The following is a 20,032-nucleotide window of genomic DNA, read 5'->3' on the forward strand; positions in this document are numbered from 1 at the left end:
AAAATACTACAAAATATCATAATGATGGATATTATTCGAACTCTTATTTGCAAATGCTTACGCAACAACTGCTTAAACGAAAATTTACTAATTTATTGTTTTATATCTACTTAATTTATTGTTTTATATTTATGTGATAAACGAGTAGCCCCCCTTATTCATAAACGCGCTACAAACCTCAATTAGCTAACAATCGTTTGTCTTTATCTATCATTTTTACTTATGTATTTGTAAGAAAGGGATAAAACATAATTTAACTAAATCAGTCCCGTAAAGTTTTATGAATGAGGGGGTAGGTCTACACCGTCGTTTTATACTTGGTGAATTTTAAATTGGTAATTATGAGAAAATTGATATTTTTATTCTCTTGTGCGTAAAGAGCAGCGAGTGAGGCTTTTGACTTTTAAAACTTTCATTCAGACACCACTTCTATCTAATCTCACAGTTTGCGGATATGAATAGGATATGTACTCGTAGCACATGATTCGATTTAATGGTAAAAGAGGTATGTGAGCAATTAACAAAAAGAATACTAAGCTGAGATTATCCCTAAACATTTGTATATTGGCCCAGTTAAATTAAGGGTTTCACCTCGGAATGAGAGATATAAAGCTGAAAACTCGTAAACAATATTGGAGCTATAGAAAATTTGATATCCGCGTAAAACCGATTTTTATGACCTTTGACCTGGAATAACTTCTGACGCGCACACGATATATGCCATGACTTTTAAGAGAACCTTTAATACGTCATAACGAAGGTGTATACGAGTTTCCACTTTATATCTCTCATTCCGAGGTTAACCCCCTTTTTAGGCTTAAGTAGTAGTAGTAGTAGTAGTAGTAGTAAACTCTTTATTGTACAAAAATTACATATTAAAAATAACATACAATTAGTAAGAAGTACAAAGGCGAACTTATCCCTTTGAGGGATCTCTTCCAGTTAACCTTTGAGTAGATGATGACTTTTAAGATGACTGGCCTATATTTATCTTGAGCAATGTTACCGGCTGAAATGGTGTGAGGCCTGCCTCCCATGATTGCCGAGGCGGCTCGTTCGAACTGTGCGGTATCCTTCAGGTCCGGCCACGTAGCGGATGCTGAAACGACAGTCACATAATGCATTATAACAAGGACTCATGGAAACTAGATTAGATTCATCTAGTTATCGTTGTGTAAACAACCACGTGTCCCTCTGAGCCGAAAGGTATTATTCGTGTATGAGTAATATTCAGTAGACGCTTTTGGCATAGTTTTTTTAAATATCGCCCTTATAGCGCTTTGCTTAAAACGTCACAAAAAGAAGGTCATTGTATATTTCGTATGGCATGGTAATATAAATAATGATAGGTGAGCCTGAGGTCAGATGTGAGCGTTGGAACAGTGTAGTAAGTGGCTCACCAGTATTCCCCAACGTGTCGCGACCGTCGTCAGTGTGATCGTCGTCCACCGTGCTCTTGGCCGGGGTCGTGCATTCGCTGCTCACGCTCTGATTATCAGAACCCTGTGAATCAAGTAACGAATTCACACATATGGATCTAGCTAACTTTGGTTGGTCATCATGGCACAGTGTAATTATACAGTTATAAAAATATTGATGGAATTTGATAGTAATATGGAAATATAACTGCAGTAAAACTAAAAAAAATAACAAAAAAATAGCCTATGATGTGTCGAGCTGCACTCGCTACCGCTTCTCATCTAGGCAACAAAAAAATTCAAGCCTGAAAGGGGTGCAGATCGTTCTGCCATATTCTGGGACACATCATAGGCAAGAAAATAAACAAAAGCAAATAAAAGTTACATTTTCAACGTAGAGCGAGCGGCGTTGCAGGGCGTCCTGCGAGCGGAAACCAGAGTCCGAACTGCCGACGCTGGTCAGCCGCGCGGACTAGCGGGAGAAACCACAAAATAAAACAAAACATAAACACAAATAAATAAAACTCAAACAAACTAATAAGGTAAGCAATAAGCAATATGTGCGTCATTATAATCGCGGTGCAAATAACATAGATGTAAAATAACCCACTAAAGTTGAAGTTGAGAAAACCAGGTGGGTAGAAAAGAAAAGCTACTTAGCCCTTTTTTAACCCTGAACATTCGTTCAGCGCATTAAAAAAATATATAAAATAAATCCGAACTCGAACATATGAGTCATATGGGAATAAAAAACTTACGAAATTCTAAAACGCAATAATCGGTCTGGGAATTGAAGAGTATAAAAATGTAAACTCTTTTGTAAATCACTCTTAACAGAACCAGGGGCCTATTTTAAAATAAAATACAAGCAAATATATAGTATTAGTGATTTTGTTAGCTTGTATTTTATTTTGCAATAGGCCCCAGATGCCGCGTATGATCAGTTGCATGTTTATAAGAAGTAGGAATCCGATTGAAGCGGTAAAGGTTCCGTCACACAGGCAAAACGCGCCTGTGTGACGAAGCCTTAAGGTAGCTCAATCACGACACTCTGGCTCGGGACGTACCTGTGACAAGCTATTCGTATCAGCGGCAGCCGGGATGGTCCCAGCAGATGATGCGTTCGAAATCGGCGTGGAACAGCTCACCGTCGACCCGGACGCTGTGGAAACGACATGCAATGATTTAGAGACGATCATTTTGGGAGTCACTGGAATAGCTTAGGTAATGCTGGCCGTGTATTCCGGAACCCATAAATGAATTGTGCCTATTTAGCTCCTAACTGGGTAATTGTAGCCCAACAGTTTTATTACTGAAATAGGAGCAAATTTTGGAGAACGGCACATCGCTAGCTATACCCATCCATCCCTTGACCTTAATGAATAAAGTGTGTTGTGTTTACCGTGCGCCTCCGAGCACTGGCTGTTGAGCGAGGAGATGGACGTGAGCGAGGACTTGCGGCTGCCGAGGCGGCTGACGGGCGGCTAGGAGCCCGCCTCCGCCCACCCGCTGTAGCACGACTTAATAAAGTGTGTTGTGTTTACCGTGCGCCTCCGAGCACTGGCTGTTGAGCGAGGAGGACGTGAGCGAGGACTTGCGGCTGCCGAGGCGGCTGGCGGGCGGCGAGGAGCCCGCCTCTGCCCACCCGCTGTAGCACGACTTAATAATGTGTGTTGTGTTTACCGTGCGCCTCCGAGCACTGGCTGTTGAGCGAGGAGATGGACGTGAGCGAGGACTTGCGGCTGCCGAGGCGGCTGGCGGGCGGCGAGGAGCCCGCCTCCGCCCACCCGCTGTAGCACGACTTTACGTCGCATATCACCTGGAATCATAGTAACACTTCATTAACTCTTCTGCTGCAGGAAGCTGATCTACAGAGCATTTATTTTATTTTCATAGTTGTGTCCTGATTGTACACAGAAATAGTAGAATCGACAACTCGACATTTAGACGCAAATTAAACGGCTTCGGTAGTTCAACAATTTCAAAGAAATTAGCTAAAAAAACTACCATATTAGTCTAAAGACCATTTTATCTTTTGAATGGAACGGAAGAACAGCGCTGGCTTTGCCAGCTACATGCTGAGTTGTGCCCCTTTTATGGCATTTTGCTCTAAGTGTATACCTACATTGTATACATATTTGTCAACATGTTTTTGTCATCTGTGTTTGTTTGTCATAAATAAATGTATTTTCTTTCTTTCTTTCTTTCAATGTCACTAATTTTGGTATATATTTTATCTTCTTAAAAAAATCCGCTTAATCGAGAACCGGGATTTAGATTAAACTAACAGAGATACATATATCCGGTCGGATAAAACTAGATAAAAGCTTATAAAACAATACTCGCCTGTAAGTTTGCAGCGGGCAAGGTGCGCGGTTCGGTGGTGTGCCGCAAGAGTTGCTCGCTACCCTCCAGCAGGTGCCCCACCTCCGCTAACATTGCCACTTCACTCAAACTAGATAAAAGCTTATAAAACAATACTCGCCTGTAAGCTTGCAGCGGGCAAGGTGCGCGGTTCGGTGGTGTGCCGCAAGAGCTGCTCGCTACCCTCCTGCAGGTGCCCCACCTCCGCTAACATTGCCACTTCACTCAAACTAGATAAAAGCTTATAAAACAATACTCGCCTGTAAGCTTGCAGCGGGCAAGGTACGCGGTTCGGTGGTGTGCCGCAAGAGCTGCTCGCTACCCTCCTGCAGGTGCCCCACCTCCGCTAACATTGCCACTTCACTCTCCTGGAACAAGGTGATGTAAAATCAATCGCTGGTCAAAAAGTATTAGATAAAAAACATGAAAAATAAGTTTTTCATTATTTACGCCATTAAAAAATCATTTAATAGGGAATATTACGCGAAACTCTGCGTAGGGGGCGTCACTACCATCCATCACAATCTGGGTCTACCGGGATATAAAAAATCTAAATTTCGTTATCTAACCTCTCTATCACTCTTGCATATTCGAGCGATAAAGATGCTAAACTAAATTTCGATCTTCGGGTTTCTCGGTAGGGCCTTGTTAACAAACCGCCTTGATGCATTAATGTTATATTTTATTGTCTGTGGTCTTGCCAAAAACCGTTTAAGTCACAGTATATACATATAAGTTACTCTATGGTTTACTAGAGGAGCTAGTGCTGCACTCTGGCGACAGAACATTGCAGCATATAACAACTTTGTCATACTTTTTTAGGGTTCCGTACCCAAAGGGTAAAACGGGACCCTATTACTAAGACTCCGCTGTCTGTCCGTCCGTCCGTCTGTCACCAGGCTGTATCTCACGAACAGTGATAGTTAGACATTTGAAATTTTTACAGATAATGTATTTCACAGATGATGTGGGCGAGTCCGACTCGCACTTGTCCGGTTTTTTTGGTATAAGTAATATAAAGAATGTAATAAACGTGTGATACTTTAGCGTGATAACAAAAAACTTATTAAAATTGCGGATTTAACATTTTTGCATTAATTTCGTGTTGTTGAACGTGTTTATTGAATAATAATACGATAAATTAAGCGTGGCTACTTTTGAATCAGGTCCACTCACCACGACGGGGTTGAGCAGTGCCACGAAGTGACAGAAGCGGCTGCGCTCCTCGACGAGCGCCGCCTTCACCGCTTTCTCCTCCATCTCCTCCAGCTGCTGTTTGCGCTCCGCGACATCCTGGAATTGACAACAAGAAGGCAAGTTTAACAGACATCAAGTAACATTTTAAACTCCCGCGTTTTGTACACATATTTAATTACACAAACGGGTCTACCACGATATATGTCTTTCCGTGACCACAGCTGGTGCAACTCAGCTGAAACCTCAGAATTAAAGGTAAAAATAATGAAATTATATCGCGGTAGAACCGTTTGTGTAATTAAATATGTAGACATCAAGTACAGAAGAGTACGAGTAGGTACTTATTTTTAATTACATATACGTTGTGATTATGCACCTTAGAAACTTTTAAGGTTAGGTACGGTACGATTACACAAACATAAAGACCTGTTTTATTCCCAGGTTGCCTGAATAAACACTTACTTCAGTATACATAAGTAATGGAAATTATGGCGTCATGTCTTTTTGATTGTCTTGTAAAGGTTGGTGCGCGAGGTTTGTATTCGTATTTGTCCGACCTTACACTGCCGTATGAAGCGGTCTGCACCTTCCCGTGCACGCGGCCTCAGTACCTACTCAGGTAAAACTATAACTACTTTAAAATAATGACAACTTTCTTGAATCCTATGTTTATAGAACTAAACTGGAAAATGTACCTGCATAGAAACATCTGCTCTCCGCTTGGCATCAGGCGGTGCGCGACGTGCCTTGCGCGCGTGCCGCTGCGCATCGTGCACTCTCCGGCGCAGCTCGGCGCGCGCACGCTTGCATTCGCGCGCGTGCTCACGCCCGAGCGCGCCGGTCGCGCATCCCCGTCGCCATTCTTCTGCGCGCGATGTCAACGGAACTATTAGCGCGTCCGTTAGAGCACTGTAAAGATGTTTCATATAAGTGTACTCAAAGGACTTGTGCCGTGACTAACTTTATTGTAAATTAATTTTCATAATAAGAAAAGGTAAAGGTAAAAAAATTAATTTATTTAACATAGCCATCCACTTTTAACTACTTATTGAACTCCTTTCAGAGAGGTACGGTGGTCATACACACACAGTTAAAATGCAAAAGCGCTACCTAGCTACCTACAACAATGATTAGTTGATGAGATGAGGCATGCAGCGTCAGCCATCTACCTATAGCTTACGAGCCTCTGGTCGTGTTACGTATGACATCATTAAAATTGAGGTAATGTGTTATGTAATTATGCTATCTCATTAATCTCATATTTGCCATACGGTCCACTGGAACTAACGTCACTGCCCCAACAACGGAATCTAAGTAAAATGAATGAATGTGATAATAAGAATTAAGTCAACGTTCAAACTAGATGCAAGGAAGCTGGAATTATTTTATGAAAAGTTGCCTCGTCTGTACCCACCCATCGAGATGCTCATATTACTCACATTGTCTTGCTTTAAAAAACAAAATTTAAATGAAAAGTATAAACATAGTACAACTAAAAAGTGATATACATAGGTAAGTTATACATTTTATTTGCCTATTAGTAACCTAAGTATAGCCTCTAGCGGCCCACCATACAAGGAAAATTGGCAATCGAATTTGAATCAACGGTATTAGAAAATAGAGTTGAAAATGTTTTGTTTTAAAATCGAACGAAACGAAATAAAACAAACTCTATTCCATTTCATTAAGATTTAAATTTCATTGGAGGTAATTTGTACTAGTATTAGGACATTGAACCCCAAGAGGATAAATACGAGTATGCGTGTGCTGAAGTCAAACTTAATAAATTTCCGTAGGTACCATCCACCAAGGCCCTTAATCATGTAGTTATAGATGGCGCCACTTGAATGAGATCTCCAACCAGGCAGAGTACCAAAAGGACAACACAGTTTAATTCAACAATCCCAAATTACTGAAGTACTTAACATAAAGAATGTCGACATATTTATTTATACCTGATAAACGTTTTCATTCTGGTCTCGATGGCTCTGTGGCGGAGGCAAACCCTGGTGAGCGCTGTTCCGATCTCTTTCGTTGCTCCTGTAACAAATTAAAACAAAAATCACTAAAAACCTAAACATAGCTATGCTATAATAATAATAATATAATTGTATAGATACAAAAGGTTGTATTTCACATGATAAGATTCATATAGACTATACTATATAGAGAATACTTTTCAACACATCAGCTCGTAAAGGCTCTCTTTATAGTTACTTCAAAAACTGACTGATAATTATTATTATGTTGGAATGGACCAATTTTATTGAATTACTTTTATTGAACATGTACGTACTTTTGTTATTATTATTATATAATATGATAAGAAATGTCATAATATCATATTTTTGATAAAATTTGTCCATTCTAAGTTTCTAACATAATAACCATTAAGTCAACGTTCAAACTTGATGCAAGGAAGCTAAATATATATAAATTAGGGTGGTTCACGTTTGTATGGGAAAAATTCAAACTCCAGCTAGAAAAAGCGGCACCCTCTCATTTTATTACACGTGTTCTGTTGACTAAATATGCCAAGTTTTGTAATCTTATCTCAACTACAAGGGGATGCTCAAACACTTTGAAATTTTTCAAAGTTGTATGAAATCCAAAAGAAACAAGTTATTATTTTTTTCAGTTTTATGTAAGTAGTTGTTTTCACATTATTTTAAAGTGTGATTTAAAAGTTATTTGATGAAAAACCATTTATATTTCTATTTTTTATGATTTTTTAGGTGAAATTCTAAAAATCTTACTTTTCGAAAAAATATTAAAAATAGAAATAAAACTGTTTTTCTACTTAAAAACTTATAAATCACATGTGCAAATAATGTGAAAACAGATACTTAAATAAAAATCTGAATAATAAATACTTCTGTTTTTTGGTTTTCATACAACATACAAAATTTTCAAAGTGGTTGAGCACCCCCTTGTAGTTGAGATAAATTTACGAAACTTGGTGTATTTTATCAGCATAATAAGTGTAACAAAATAAGGGGATGCCCCGTCGGAAAATAAAAAAAAATGTTTTTTGAACCACCCTAATATAAATAATAAATATAAGAATATCATTATTATATTATTTGCCGTAAACAATTTGGATTGTTCACTACTATTAATAATCATAATCACCCTTGCTAATGTGGGCACACAGTAGCATTTCGTTAGAAGGCATACAAATTATAAATAAGTTACCCGTATGTGTTACGACAAATACCATACTGTGTAACTAACTTATGCAGAGCTAAAATTTAAAACCGTATTGTTTGTTCGGAAAGAGAAGAGTCGTCAAATGTATAGGGCCCCATACATTCCACGACTCTTCTCTTTTCGCACAGACTCTACACACTTGAGTACAGTTAGTCAGGTACCTACAAAAAATAACGGCCATAATCCGAAACAATCAGGAGTGTTTTGACGTGTTTGCGGATTAGACATATAATTTAATGCTAAGTATTATTAATTAAAAAATATGGGTGCTGCTACTGTTAAAATAAGAGCTCATTTTAAAATGCTATTTCTGTTTATTGTGGTGTGTGGCGTTGACTTTTTAAATGGTAAGTTTATTGAGTTATATTATTATAATATGAAACTAGTTCTGGTGATGAATTAACAGGAAAAACGAGACAACTATTATATATTCAGCCCAAGCAATGAGCGTAGGCATAAATTAAATATATATTTATAAAATATTAATAATAAAACTATAGGCATAATTGAAATATATGTAAGTACCTATTCAGTTTTTAATACATGAAAAGTTTTAACAATACAATTCTTATTCCATATAACTCAATAAAACAAACGGCATAAAAAACATAAAATAGTCATCTTGTACAACTTATTGCACATGTTCATAAATGTCAAACGAGTCAAATAAAATAATGCTATGCATGGGTGGATGAACGACTTTTTCTTGTTATTCTGTCCCGTTGACCAGGGGACAATAATCAACGAACCAGAACTACACATGTATGTCACAGCTTGTTAGGTGACATGTTTGATCAAGTTCTACTAACATGCTTAGTAGATGGCCCATTAAACCCATTACATATTAGTTATTATGTGCCCATTATCAGTGTTGTCCAGGGAAACGGACAGTAAGAGATAAAAAAAGTAGATTCACTCATTCGCGTCCTTATCACTATTGCAATAAAGGAGAGTCATACTTTCTTTAAATTTTAATTTTCTATGTGGTTGTCCAGGCCTTGCGCTGAGCACAAACCTCCTCCCATTAATAATATCATTAATATCGATTGGGCCCCACACGTTCGACCCGTGTGCAACTGTGTATTGAGGACTTCACATATCTAAACCTAGTACTAAATACTTACTATAATTAATACTTTAGTCTGATAGTCATGTTTCAGGGCAGTGTGCAGATAGCTTAGCAGACACCACATGCATAAGCATTGATAATTGTGAAACCCTGCGTCCCTTGGTCACCAAGCTCAAAAAAACCTCGGACGAGCTTAGCTTTTTGCGAAAGCAAACATGCGGATTTGACGGAACACTTCCTAAGGTAAGATTAAAAGTTACAGCATAGCATACATGTACGTAATACGTAACACTACACTGATAGAATTAGATATAATATAACAGTAAAAAAGACATCTAAGTGAAATTACATGTTTGTAGATTTATTTCTGTACATAAGTAAATATTAGATATCAAATTAGGGACTCATTATTTTTTATCTTTAAAGACGTATAATGTTATTCTATAAATTTATGGTTTAGCGAGGAGTACAATAAATGATTCCCTTAAACTGTGTCAAATAATTTCTTAATCCTTGAAATTCATTTTGCAGATTTGCTGCCCAAAGAACCTGAACTGCGTGACACCAGATGGTGTAAACGGACAATGCATAGATATCCGTAACTGCTCCATTTTCGTCCAGTTGCTGAGAAGCAACCCCGCTCCTCACGATTTGATTTTCATCAAAAAATCGAGGTAATCAACATATATATAACAACGAAACTCCTGTACGCCGTATACCTCGTTTATAGTTTTCTTTTAAGGGCAGGATAGTGAGCAGAAATAGTGATAGGTACAGTCAGCAGCAGAAGTTGCTAAGCGGGCCAGGTGTTCAAAATGATCTTGACGCGACTTTATTGTTAGAGAATAAGAGCGTGTCAGCGTCATTTTGACCACCTCGCCCGCTTAGCAACTTCTGCTGCTGACTGTGCTTACACTACGACACTAATTACATATGCTGCCACGAACGTAACTGTAGGCGTATAAAATATTTCCACCATATCTACATGCTTTTGTTATCTTAGCGCCACTTGCAACAAACCACTAACCCGGAGTTAACCGGTTAAACTTGGTGTTACCATGGTTGCCTTCCAGTAGGTACAATTTGACGTTGGGTAAACGGCTTAACCGCTTAACCCCTCGAACGCCAGTGTCACAAAATTTGCTACTGAATTAATAACCTTTCAACTGTTTATTACCTACAGTCCAAATTGTCTGGGACAGATACGGGACAAGGCAGTTGAGGGGTTAAGCCCGGGCTAGTGGGATAGTGCAAGTGGCCCTTAAAGGGTTAAAGCAGCGTTTTCAATGAAACAATCAGATTGAAATTTACGACGAAAAATTTTCGTCGAGATAATAAAAATTTCTACAAGGTTTTTTTTTGTACAATATAAAAATAATGACTACATAAATTAATACATTTATCAAATTTAAACTATAGTGAGTTATTTGTGTTTCGTATGTATTTTAGATGATAAAATATATTGTAGATGCTACGGTCCAGCCGGTTACAGTGTTTGCTGCACGCCTGCTCCACCTCTTAAACCTATTCAACCAACGAATCACATAGATTCTGTGAGCGAACAATGCCCTGCGACGGCTTTACCCCCAGGCCCAGAGACCGGCTGCTGCGGATCAAGTGAGGGGTTCAACAAGATTTCCGGTACGTCCAAATGTTATGTCAATAAGAAAAGTACAAGTTAAAATGGATAAGAGGAGACCTACAGCTCAATAACTATAAGTTTTTTACACCTAGCTTTAAATCAATTTTAAAATTTATTGTAGGAGGTAGGTATCTGAGCCTAGCTCTTTTTAGGTTACCTACGTAGAGTTCTAAAGTGAATAAATCTAGGTGAGTCTAGGAAATGTCATGTATGTTTTGTTGGTAATATTGAGGGAGGATAAGATAGTAGTCAAAAGTGTATTTAAGTATCAACTAACATATATAGGTAAATTATTAACTCATCAAATTATTATATTCCTAGGAGGCGGTAATGCAAATATCGACCAGTTCCCTTGGTTAGTTCTGATAGAATATCGCAAAAATAACACGATCGTCACTAACTGCGGCGGAGCACTTATCAGTGGGAAATACGTACTTACGGCGGCTCACTGTGTGGATACAGGAAACACTTTGTATGTATTTATTGTAAGGTACCTGATAATATTGATTAATAATTTTAGCCACCATGTGACAAGTTCCCCATCACTGTCGTGCTGAAAGGGCCGTCAGCAATGTGTCGGGCCAATACATATCATTATCTAAGCAAAGGTGTAATAACATGATCAATAAACACTACTCACATACCCACTCCCTAATAAACAGTGTCAGTGCCGGATTTAGCGCGGTGTCCTAAGTAGTTACTTAGGGCACTAAAATCTCAGAAACCAATCGAATCTGACGGATCATCCAGGGAAAGGAGGCACCATGGTCTATAAATGCTTAGGGTATCAAAATTTCTCAATCCAGCTCTGACAATGATAACATTTACGAGTACAATTACATAGATCATTACGATACAAATCGGAATAGGTAATATTCATGACAATGTGTTTTGCAGATCGAGCGTCCGCCTTGGAGAGTACGATACTTACAATTCCGGGCCAGATTGCGTGCTAGTAGAAGGCGGTGGCAAAGACTGCACTTATGGTGCTGTTAGCATACCAGTAGAACGAATCATTAGGCATCCATCCTATCAAGGTGCACCGGACTATTGGAATGACCTCGCTATAATAAAGCTTGCACGGATGATAACATATAATTGTAAGATTTTAATAGACTATTTGGTCTTGGAACACCTTGTACAGTCAACAACAGACCTATGAATACAGGCGAAGTGTCAAAAATATGTATTTACAGTACTTTATTGCCTGTACATTAAGGTCGTGTATACATATTTTTGGCACTTTGCCTGTATTCATAGCTCTGTTGTTGACTGTACAAGCGCCTACAGGCAACTTTTAATATTCTCCTAATGGTAGCGGTAATAGGCCACCTACGCCACCAAAGGACCTATCAGTCTTAGTTAGCAGTATACATACTGAATCTAATCTACGCAGTTCATCGGTGTGAAGCTCGCAAGTTGCATAATGTTAAAATCTCTTTATTTTTTCCAGATTTTGTTAGACCGATCTGCTTGCCTTCGAACAATATAAGTGAAAGCTCAGCACGCTCGCGCCTACTTGCGGCAGGATGGGGTGCTATAGACGAGAATAGAAATGAAAGCCCTGTGAAACAAATAGTGGACCTTCCTCCAGTCGATATACTCGTACGTATATAATATGTGATGGTAATTTAGTAAGTTAATATCTTGAAATGCTTTATCAAGCAGTTGAACGTTGTTTACCAGGTCAATAGCCGAATAACAAGAATGTCCTCAATAAATAAGTACAGTCGAGGTCAAGATGTACACACGACATCTAAACTCGCCGTTTTGATCCCTGCATGCCTTAGCGCTAGGCAACGACACGTGTCTGTCTCTGAATGTAAACCTCACTAAAGTTTTCTTCCACAGACTTGTTACAATCACTTTTCGAAATTCACCCATCAACCTCGTCTGTGGGGCGGGCAAATGTGTGCGGGAGGAGAGCCAGGCAAAGACGCTTGCGCGGGCGACTCAGGGGGACCTCTAGTCAGGCAGAAGGGGGACCGGTACGAGGTGGTCGGCATCGTCAGCTACGGTACTAAACCTTGCGGCAGACTGCCCGGCGTATACACCTATGTATCTGCTTATCTGGACTGGATTAGATCTAATATGAACGAGTAATCCGATTATGTTACATGTTTGATATATTAATTTTATATTTTATCTAGATACCTTTTTAAATAAAACAATAAAAAGAGCAGGGCGTATTTTTACTTCAATTGGCGTAGTCTAACAGTAATCTCGATGCCGTTTTCTTTAGTATAAGCCAATCATGGAGGCCAATTCTACAAAGAAAAAGTATACAGGCCACAGAAGTGGACGTCAAAACTGCGAATTAGATATTAATTGGCAAATTTGATTTTATTCGATAAACAATGAAAACGGGTTACTATGATAAGGAGCTCATAATTTGGCTTCCTATCCTATGATCAATTTCATTCTACATTAATCCTTATAGTTACATATATCCCGGATAGGATACTAAGATGGCATTACCCAAATTTGTCCGGCCGATCTGTTCCAATAACAAGACTAATCTAGTTATATCGACTCGAGCTGGGGCTGGGAGTAGTTAGTTACTGCTCAACAAGTCAACACGTAAAGTAAGCGCCATATTATGTACACTGTCATTTTGATACAAAAGCATGATCGGGTAGTAAATTGGCCAATAGTAGTTAGTATCTGGGATATAATTATAGACAAGGATTAACGTAGAATGCTCCCTGACTTGATTAACAACAAGAACTTCACTTCACCCTACCCTATCTATGGAAATGTCCAAGTAGGTAACTTACCTGCGTATGAGACAGTCAGGCATAATTTAAAACCAGTTAGTCTATTTTTTGTGTAGAAAAAAATTGTGGTTTGCACCGATTACCTTAATGTGTTGCATTTGCATTGCAGGAGCATCCAAATTGCAACAACAAAATACCTACATAATATGTAATAATATTCTAAATAATATGCATTTTTACTCCAAGTTTAACTTACTTGTTCATTCATGTTCACGACTAATAGGTATTAAAGTTACAATCTTTAAGTAATTAGCATTGGACTAAGTCTAAATAATCATATTGAATGGATGGATAAGTTTAAAACATGACCTCATCTACCTCCGCATCCATAGACGCGGAGGCAGTTCAAAAAAAAAGGTTACCGAATGCATGTAAGATAATACCATCTTCGCAAAAACCCCGAGTTACTCATCAGCCGAAAACCATTTTTCCTTAATAGTTTCACTTGCTGTATCCGATCACAATTAACGTCATTTTCACGAAAATATACCTTTGAACATAAGAGACTAAGTCTATATCTGCACAAGAACGCATATTACTTACAACAACATAACAAAAACACCACTTATTCATACGGCAAACTTATCAATAGAAGATGTTTGTTTGTTACTTAGGAACTGTATACAACTTTGTACAGTTCGCATTAAGTTCAACTTATCATGAACGCACGAGTCGCTTGGAACGTTCTGTTATGAGAGAACGAACTAAATACAATCTTGTCTGGCTACTGGCCACTGGTCAGTTGAGCATCTGCGCGGACGCCGCATAGTCAGCGCAAGCCTGTGGCGCATTACCTATAAGTACACATTAGTGTTAATGAACTGTGACTAAGTGAAAATGTTGCCAAAATGGCTTATACCGGCGTTGGCTTATTTGTGTTTCGTGGAAGGACGTAAGTAAACCAGTTTTAAAATGCTTTTTTTTTATTCGACCATGCATTTAAGATGTTACCTGTTCTTCTTACTTTAATTAACGCAATAAAATAATTATTTGTAGAATCAGACGTTATAAAGTAATATATTGTGTTCTGGAAAGAAAATCCCTCTTCAATATAATGATTTTAAGCAGCAAAATGATGTCATTTTCAAATAGGTATATTAAATTACCGTTTATCGTTGTGGTTTTCCTTGTTATAGAGGTACCTACTTCATATTATTTAGATGTATTTTTAGTGCATTAAAAAATCAGGAATACTCTGATATCACTGCTAATCTGCTAAAGATAATTGGATTAAGAGAAACGATTATTAGGAAATTGACGCTTATAGCTCGATTATGTGTAACGCAGTAAGGGTTGAAGGGTACTAAATGAAAAGGAGTTCAATTTAGTTCATATAAAACATCAAGATTTAAATGTAAGTATAACTAAACTTTAACAAACATACGACTTACCTATGTTTGTTAAAGTATGGCATAAGGCAAAACATAATAGTGATGCATATGTATAAATTAAATGTCGCATAAGCAATAAGCATGAATAGGTGTGTGTCTACGTCGAGGAAAATGATAAAAGATTATTAAATACTTAAATGGCAACTGGTCATGGCCATGTAAGTATTTATTATATATAAGCCGGAACTATTACGATTACAATATATTTAATTATAAATTCAGCTTTCAGGCTCCACCATACGGTGAGAAGGCCAACTATGATCGACCGTATACACCAAAGAATTGTCCATTTAAGGAGAGGTATCTCAAATGTGTATATCACAAATATTCAAGAAGCTTACATCGACACGCTAGCACTAAATGCAATCCGAAAATATAACAAACAGAAAAGGATTACCTATTAGCATTTACAAAGAATGTCATGGTTTTGGGAATTTACATAATTACAATAAGAGTTGAATTCTGACAAAATATTGGCACAAAAAAGAGACACTACGTTCTATACCTACGTACATTTTTAGCACTTTTCTTCCGTTACTTTTTCCATTAACAAAACTGTGGGGCACTTTGGGATTGTTTCAGTCTTTTCATAGGATTAAATTTACAAAGTGTAATAAGGGTCCGTTTTTAACGGCAGATAACAGCGACAGATCGAGATAAACTTCGCACATGCATTTAAGCACCAACATTTAAAGCCTTATGAACACTACTGATCAAATTTGTATTTTGAACTTTTTTGGTCTGAGCATGAGACGCACATATTGACAGGTTTAAAAAAATATCATTTTTATAGAATCACAATGTTCTACCGCCGACAACAAGAGCGGCGACTGCAGAAGTATATTGGAATGCCCCCCACTCAGAGCAATTGTGAACAAGGCACGCCTTACGCCAGACGAGATGAACTTCCTCAAAAAGTCAGCATGTGGATTCATCGGCACAATACCAAAGGTAGGTACTTAAAATTCTCCATTGATGAAATATACTCAACTCTAGTATGGGTAACGATATAATACAGACAATTTTAGCTGCTGTTCTAATTGACTATCCAATATCGGGCTTAATAGATATTTGAGCCCTTAGCATATTATTGCATTGAAGTGGTTCTAGTTACAAGATTTGAAGCACTAAGTATACAAAGAAGATAGATAGATACCTATATACGAAGAGAAGGTCAATAAAAGTGTGTAAAAAGAAGTAAAACATTTTGAAATTTACGAGGATCCTGCAGAATGGATAGATTTGGCCTAGAAAATCTAAAGTGATTTTCTTTTGAACCACCTTTCTTTCCTTGAATTACAGGTGTGCTGTCCATCAGCCACTGAACAACCTCCTCCTACTCCAACTGAGTCGAAAACTTGCTACACACCGGAGGGTAACCAGGGCCAGTGTGTAAGTGTTTTCCAATGTGAACAAATTGCGAAGAGGTTGCAGTCCCCTACGGTCAGTGCTGAAGATAGAGCTTATGTTAACAGTATTAGGTAAGCTTCGTTTTTTTTTTATTCAAGTATGTGAAATACCCTACTATATGTACCTAGTTTTATCATTATCAATTTATTCACTTATGTAAGGGTTAATAACAGCATTCACAATTCAAGCATCCGAGTCCATTACTAAGTATATAATTATTTCGAACACAATGGTGGTGTAATGGGTGACAATGGTCTATACTAAACATCGCTTTTCATTTAGATACCCTAGCAATGTTACACTATTAGTGTTTTAAGTAAAGGGGATAATTATATATATTTTGGAATAGTGGGTGAATGAGTGAGATGGGTGGGATACGATGAAGTGTCTTTCTTGTCCTTGAATAACTTGCTTTTTTTCAAGCGTCAAACAAAATCACACGGATCATTAAGTAACTTGTATACTTGTAGTCAGAGGTAACTAGATAAACGAATATTGTACGTCTTTTTGTGTATAGATGTATAAGCCCCAACCCCGGCTTCAACGTGTGCTGCGGGCCACCTCCAGGGCCACCGCCGCCGACCGGTCTGTGTCAACCTTCCGCGGCACCGCCCGATCCTAGGACAGAATGCTGCGGGATGGATGGAAGCAGCGCTAACAAGATTACCGGTAAATTAATTATAGAGTTTAAAGGAAAAGACAAACTCTTAACCGAATAGCCGGATACAAATACCGACTCATCACAAGACCAACACGCGATATGACTGCTATGCAAATATGAGATTGGTTCATGGAATTCCTTTGATGCTAACTTGATCTGTCCTTAATGAACGTAACAATAACAATTTACGATAACAGTAAATATAACAAGGAAATACTTAACTGTACATTTCAAGTATTCAAATTTGATTGTGAATCATTAGCCTTATCAACATTTAAATACCTAAATATAGAACTGTTACAGTCATATGCTTATTTTCAAAAATATTCCTATGTATTCAATTATTTATCTTTTCCAGGTGGAAACGCAACATCAATCGACCAGTATCCGTGGCTGGCGATCGTCGAGTACAAAAAGGACAACAAAATCAAGCTGCTTTGCGGCGGCGTGCTCATCTCCGGGCGCTATGTGCTCACGGCGGGTCATTGCGTGAAGGGAACAGTGCTTGATGCAGGGACACCGTAAGTGTCGGTTTGAAGTGACTACAGAGTTGGCTGGAATATGCCATTGTCGTTATTATTCTCGCCACCCGTGCCGCCGCACCGGCCGTCACCTGACATGTCAAAATAGCTCGCATAGCGCGACATCATATCAAACTAGTTATAACCAATTCGCTAAATATAAAATGTTATTGTTTTATGTTTAGAACAAATGTGCGTCTGGGTGAATACGACACGTCTAACAGCGGTCCCGACTGTGTACCCGTAGAAGGCGGGGATCCAGGAGATATGGACTGCACCACGGACCCGGTCATCATCCCTATTGAGCACATCATTCCCCATCCTGATTACAATCCGCGTAACCCGCTGAGGAGGCACGATATCGCTATGCTGAGGCTTTCAGAACTTGCACCCTATACAGGTACACTTACTTTGGAATATTTCCTTAGAATCTGCACAAATATATATTTATAACATAATTTACATAATTGATCTTTATCAGCAAGTTTCTTAAAATTCCCTTCAAAATAAAGTTTATTGTGGATGAAGCAGTGCCAGAGAACACGACGATTTACAATCTTATTCAACACACTAACCCGGGTCTTAACTCAAAAGTTACCTCCATCAGCATCAAGTGTAAAAAAAACTATTTGATTTCCAGATTTTATCCGGCCGATCTGCCTGCCAATGAGGGATGTAACCTCCAGCATACCGTCCTCTGGGAAGTTATTTGCAGCAGGCTGGGGAGCTATCAATGAAACACATTCTAGCAGCAAAATCAAGCTACACGTCGACTTGCCTTACATAAGCCTTGAGGTATGTACGCATACGAATAACGTCCCAAATTTTAATCCAAATACTACAAAATCTAAAAACTAATAATAACGTTATGAAGTACACAATGCAACTTCGCAAGATTTCATTGCTGTTGATTCGATTTCACCTGCACGAATCGCTAACTACTAATGAAGGTTATTTACGATCTTCAATATTACTAAATGAACGAGTAACGAGCACGGTTAAAGATATAATTTCATGATACATTATGTGTTATGTATATAGTAATTAATCTAAAATGTAATAAATATAATAAGGTTTTTGAAAACTGTATTCACGAGAATAATATAATTTCTATATTTGGTACTTCTGTATATGTCGACTTTATAAACGGTACCAAAGTTACCTAGCCCTTAATTAGAAACTTTCTTTTATATTATAACGACCGTACCTAACCATTTTTGTCGACTTACGCAAATTTGACAGGCATCGCTACAAATAGATATATTATTTTATGTATTTCAGGAATGTCAACCGGCCTACAACGTGCCCAAACGCCGTGTCACTTTGTGGAGCGGCCAGGTGTGCGCTGGTGGCGAGAAAGGCAAGGATTCCTGCAAAGGGGACTCGGGAGGGCCTCTCATGTACTCCGAGGGATCCACATTCGAGGTGGTTGGCATCGTCAGTTTCGGCCCGACGCCGTGTGGTCTGGAAAACATTCCTGGAGTGTACACCAAAGTGTTTGAATACTTGCCATGGATTAGAAGCAATATTCAGCCTTGATTTTAGACTGACTTTATGAATAAGAACTGATTAAAACATGGATGCCATATCATTGGTCAACATTTGCATAGAATAAAAAAATACTATAGCTTATCTTGTGCTTTAAGCAGCCCCTGTATTGCGTACCAGAAGCCAATACACTGCAAAGGTCAGGTTCTGTGAATGCCCCGAAGATATAGTTATAGGTACGAGCTCGAGTACATTAAATGGTGTTTTATAAATGCGAAATTGACATAATTTGTGTAGAAGTGACTAATAAAAAATGACTTCATGAGTCGACAATACCTCAGAATAAGCGATAGCGGCACTACGAGCTACGTCCCGAATGGAATTACCTCACCCCTTGGTGGCAGATTGGCAGAATCTCAGTTCGATGCCATGACTGAAAGTTCAAAACTTTATTGTAAATTCAATTGTACGGATACTTGTGAATTTTAGTACTTAAATCATATTTTTTTACCCTTGAGAAAGGACCACTTGGTACAGGAATTTTAAATAAGCTTTATTCTCTTCTAGCCTCAGGCAAAATAATTATGAGATTTGTGATACATATTTGGGAAATGCACATTTGTCAAATCAATGTGAGATTGTATTATGAACTGATCCAGTAGGATAACGACTTAATGAGATTAATTGATGATTAAATAATTTATACTGTAGTTTTTTTTTCATTAACTCATTAGTAAAATTATACGAGGATTTTTTGCTATTCCTGAAATGCACGTGTTTCAAATAAAGCTTGTACAAAAATGTTTTTTTTTTGCCAAAAACTTGGTTGAATTTTAGCTTTGTGCGTGAAAACTGTCACCTAAGTTATTACAACTTAGAAAGAC

At 38.2% G+C, this 20,032-nt stretch overlaps 2 protein-coding genes across 3 annotated transcripts in view; one reads left to right on the plus strand and one right to left on the minus strand.

The window, feature by feature from the left end:
- LOC134676742 (protein MTSS 1) overlaps nucleotides 1-20,032 on the minus strand; it is a 119,622-nt gene that overhangs the window by 21,064 nt on the left and 78,526 nt on the right. Inside the window, exons 4-12 of the mRNA XM_063535130.1 lie at nucleotides 6,935-7,019; nucleotides 5,675-5,888; nucleotides 4,959-5,075; nucleotides 4,043-4,150; nucleotides 3,102-3,237; nucleotides 2,486-2,580; nucleotides 1,804-1,890; nucleotides 1,401-1,503; nucleotides 1,007-1,099 (exon numbers count right to left, since the gene is read on the minus strand). Coding sequence (XP_063391200.1) covers nucleotides 1,007-1,099; nucleotides 1,401-1,503; nucleotides 1,804-1,890; nucleotides 2,486-2,580; nucleotides 3,102-3,237; nucleotides 4,043-4,150; nucleotides 4,959-5,075; nucleotides 5,675-5,888; nucleotides 6,935-7,019 — 1,038 coding nt within the window. The remainder of the gene's footprint in view (nucleotides 1-1,006; nucleotides 1,100-1,400; nucleotides 1,504-1,803; nucleotides 1,891-2,485; nucleotides 2,581-3,101; nucleotides 3,238-4,042; nucleotides 4,151-4,958; nucleotides 5,076-5,674; nucleotides 5,889-6,934; nucleotides 7,020-20,032) is intronic.
- On the plus strand, nucleotides 14,425-19,858 carry LOC134676396 (phenoloxidase-activating enzyme-like). 2 transcript variants are annotated; one of them, XM_063534786.1, is made up of 9 exons: nucleotides 14,425-14,569; nucleotides 15,291-15,368; nucleotides 15,862-16,019; nucleotides 16,371-16,549; nucleotides 16,996-17,147; nucleotides 17,498-17,660; nucleotides 17,846-18,060; nucleotides 18,301-18,455; nucleotides 18,942-19,858. In XM_063534786.1, exons 1-9 carry the CDS (start codon nucleotides 14,515-14,517, stop codon nucleotides 19,197-19,199), a joined length of 1,413 nt encoding a protein of 470 aa, XP_063390856.1. In that variant the 5' UTR covers nucleotides 14,425-14,514; the 3' UTR covers nucleotides 19,200-19,858. The 2 variants fall into 2 exon arrangements, with proteins under 2 accessions (XP_063390856.1, XP_063390864.1); XM_063534794.1 differs by lacking the exon at nucleotides 15,291-15,368.

The sequence above is a fragment of the Cydia fagiglandana genome, chromosome 2 (genome assembly GCF_963556715.1).
Source record: "Cydia fagiglandana chromosome 2, ilCydFagi1.1, whole genome shotgun sequence".
NCBI classification, from domain to species: Eukaryota; Metazoa; Arthropoda; class Insecta; order Lepidoptera; family Tortricidae; genus Cydia; species Cydia fagiglandana.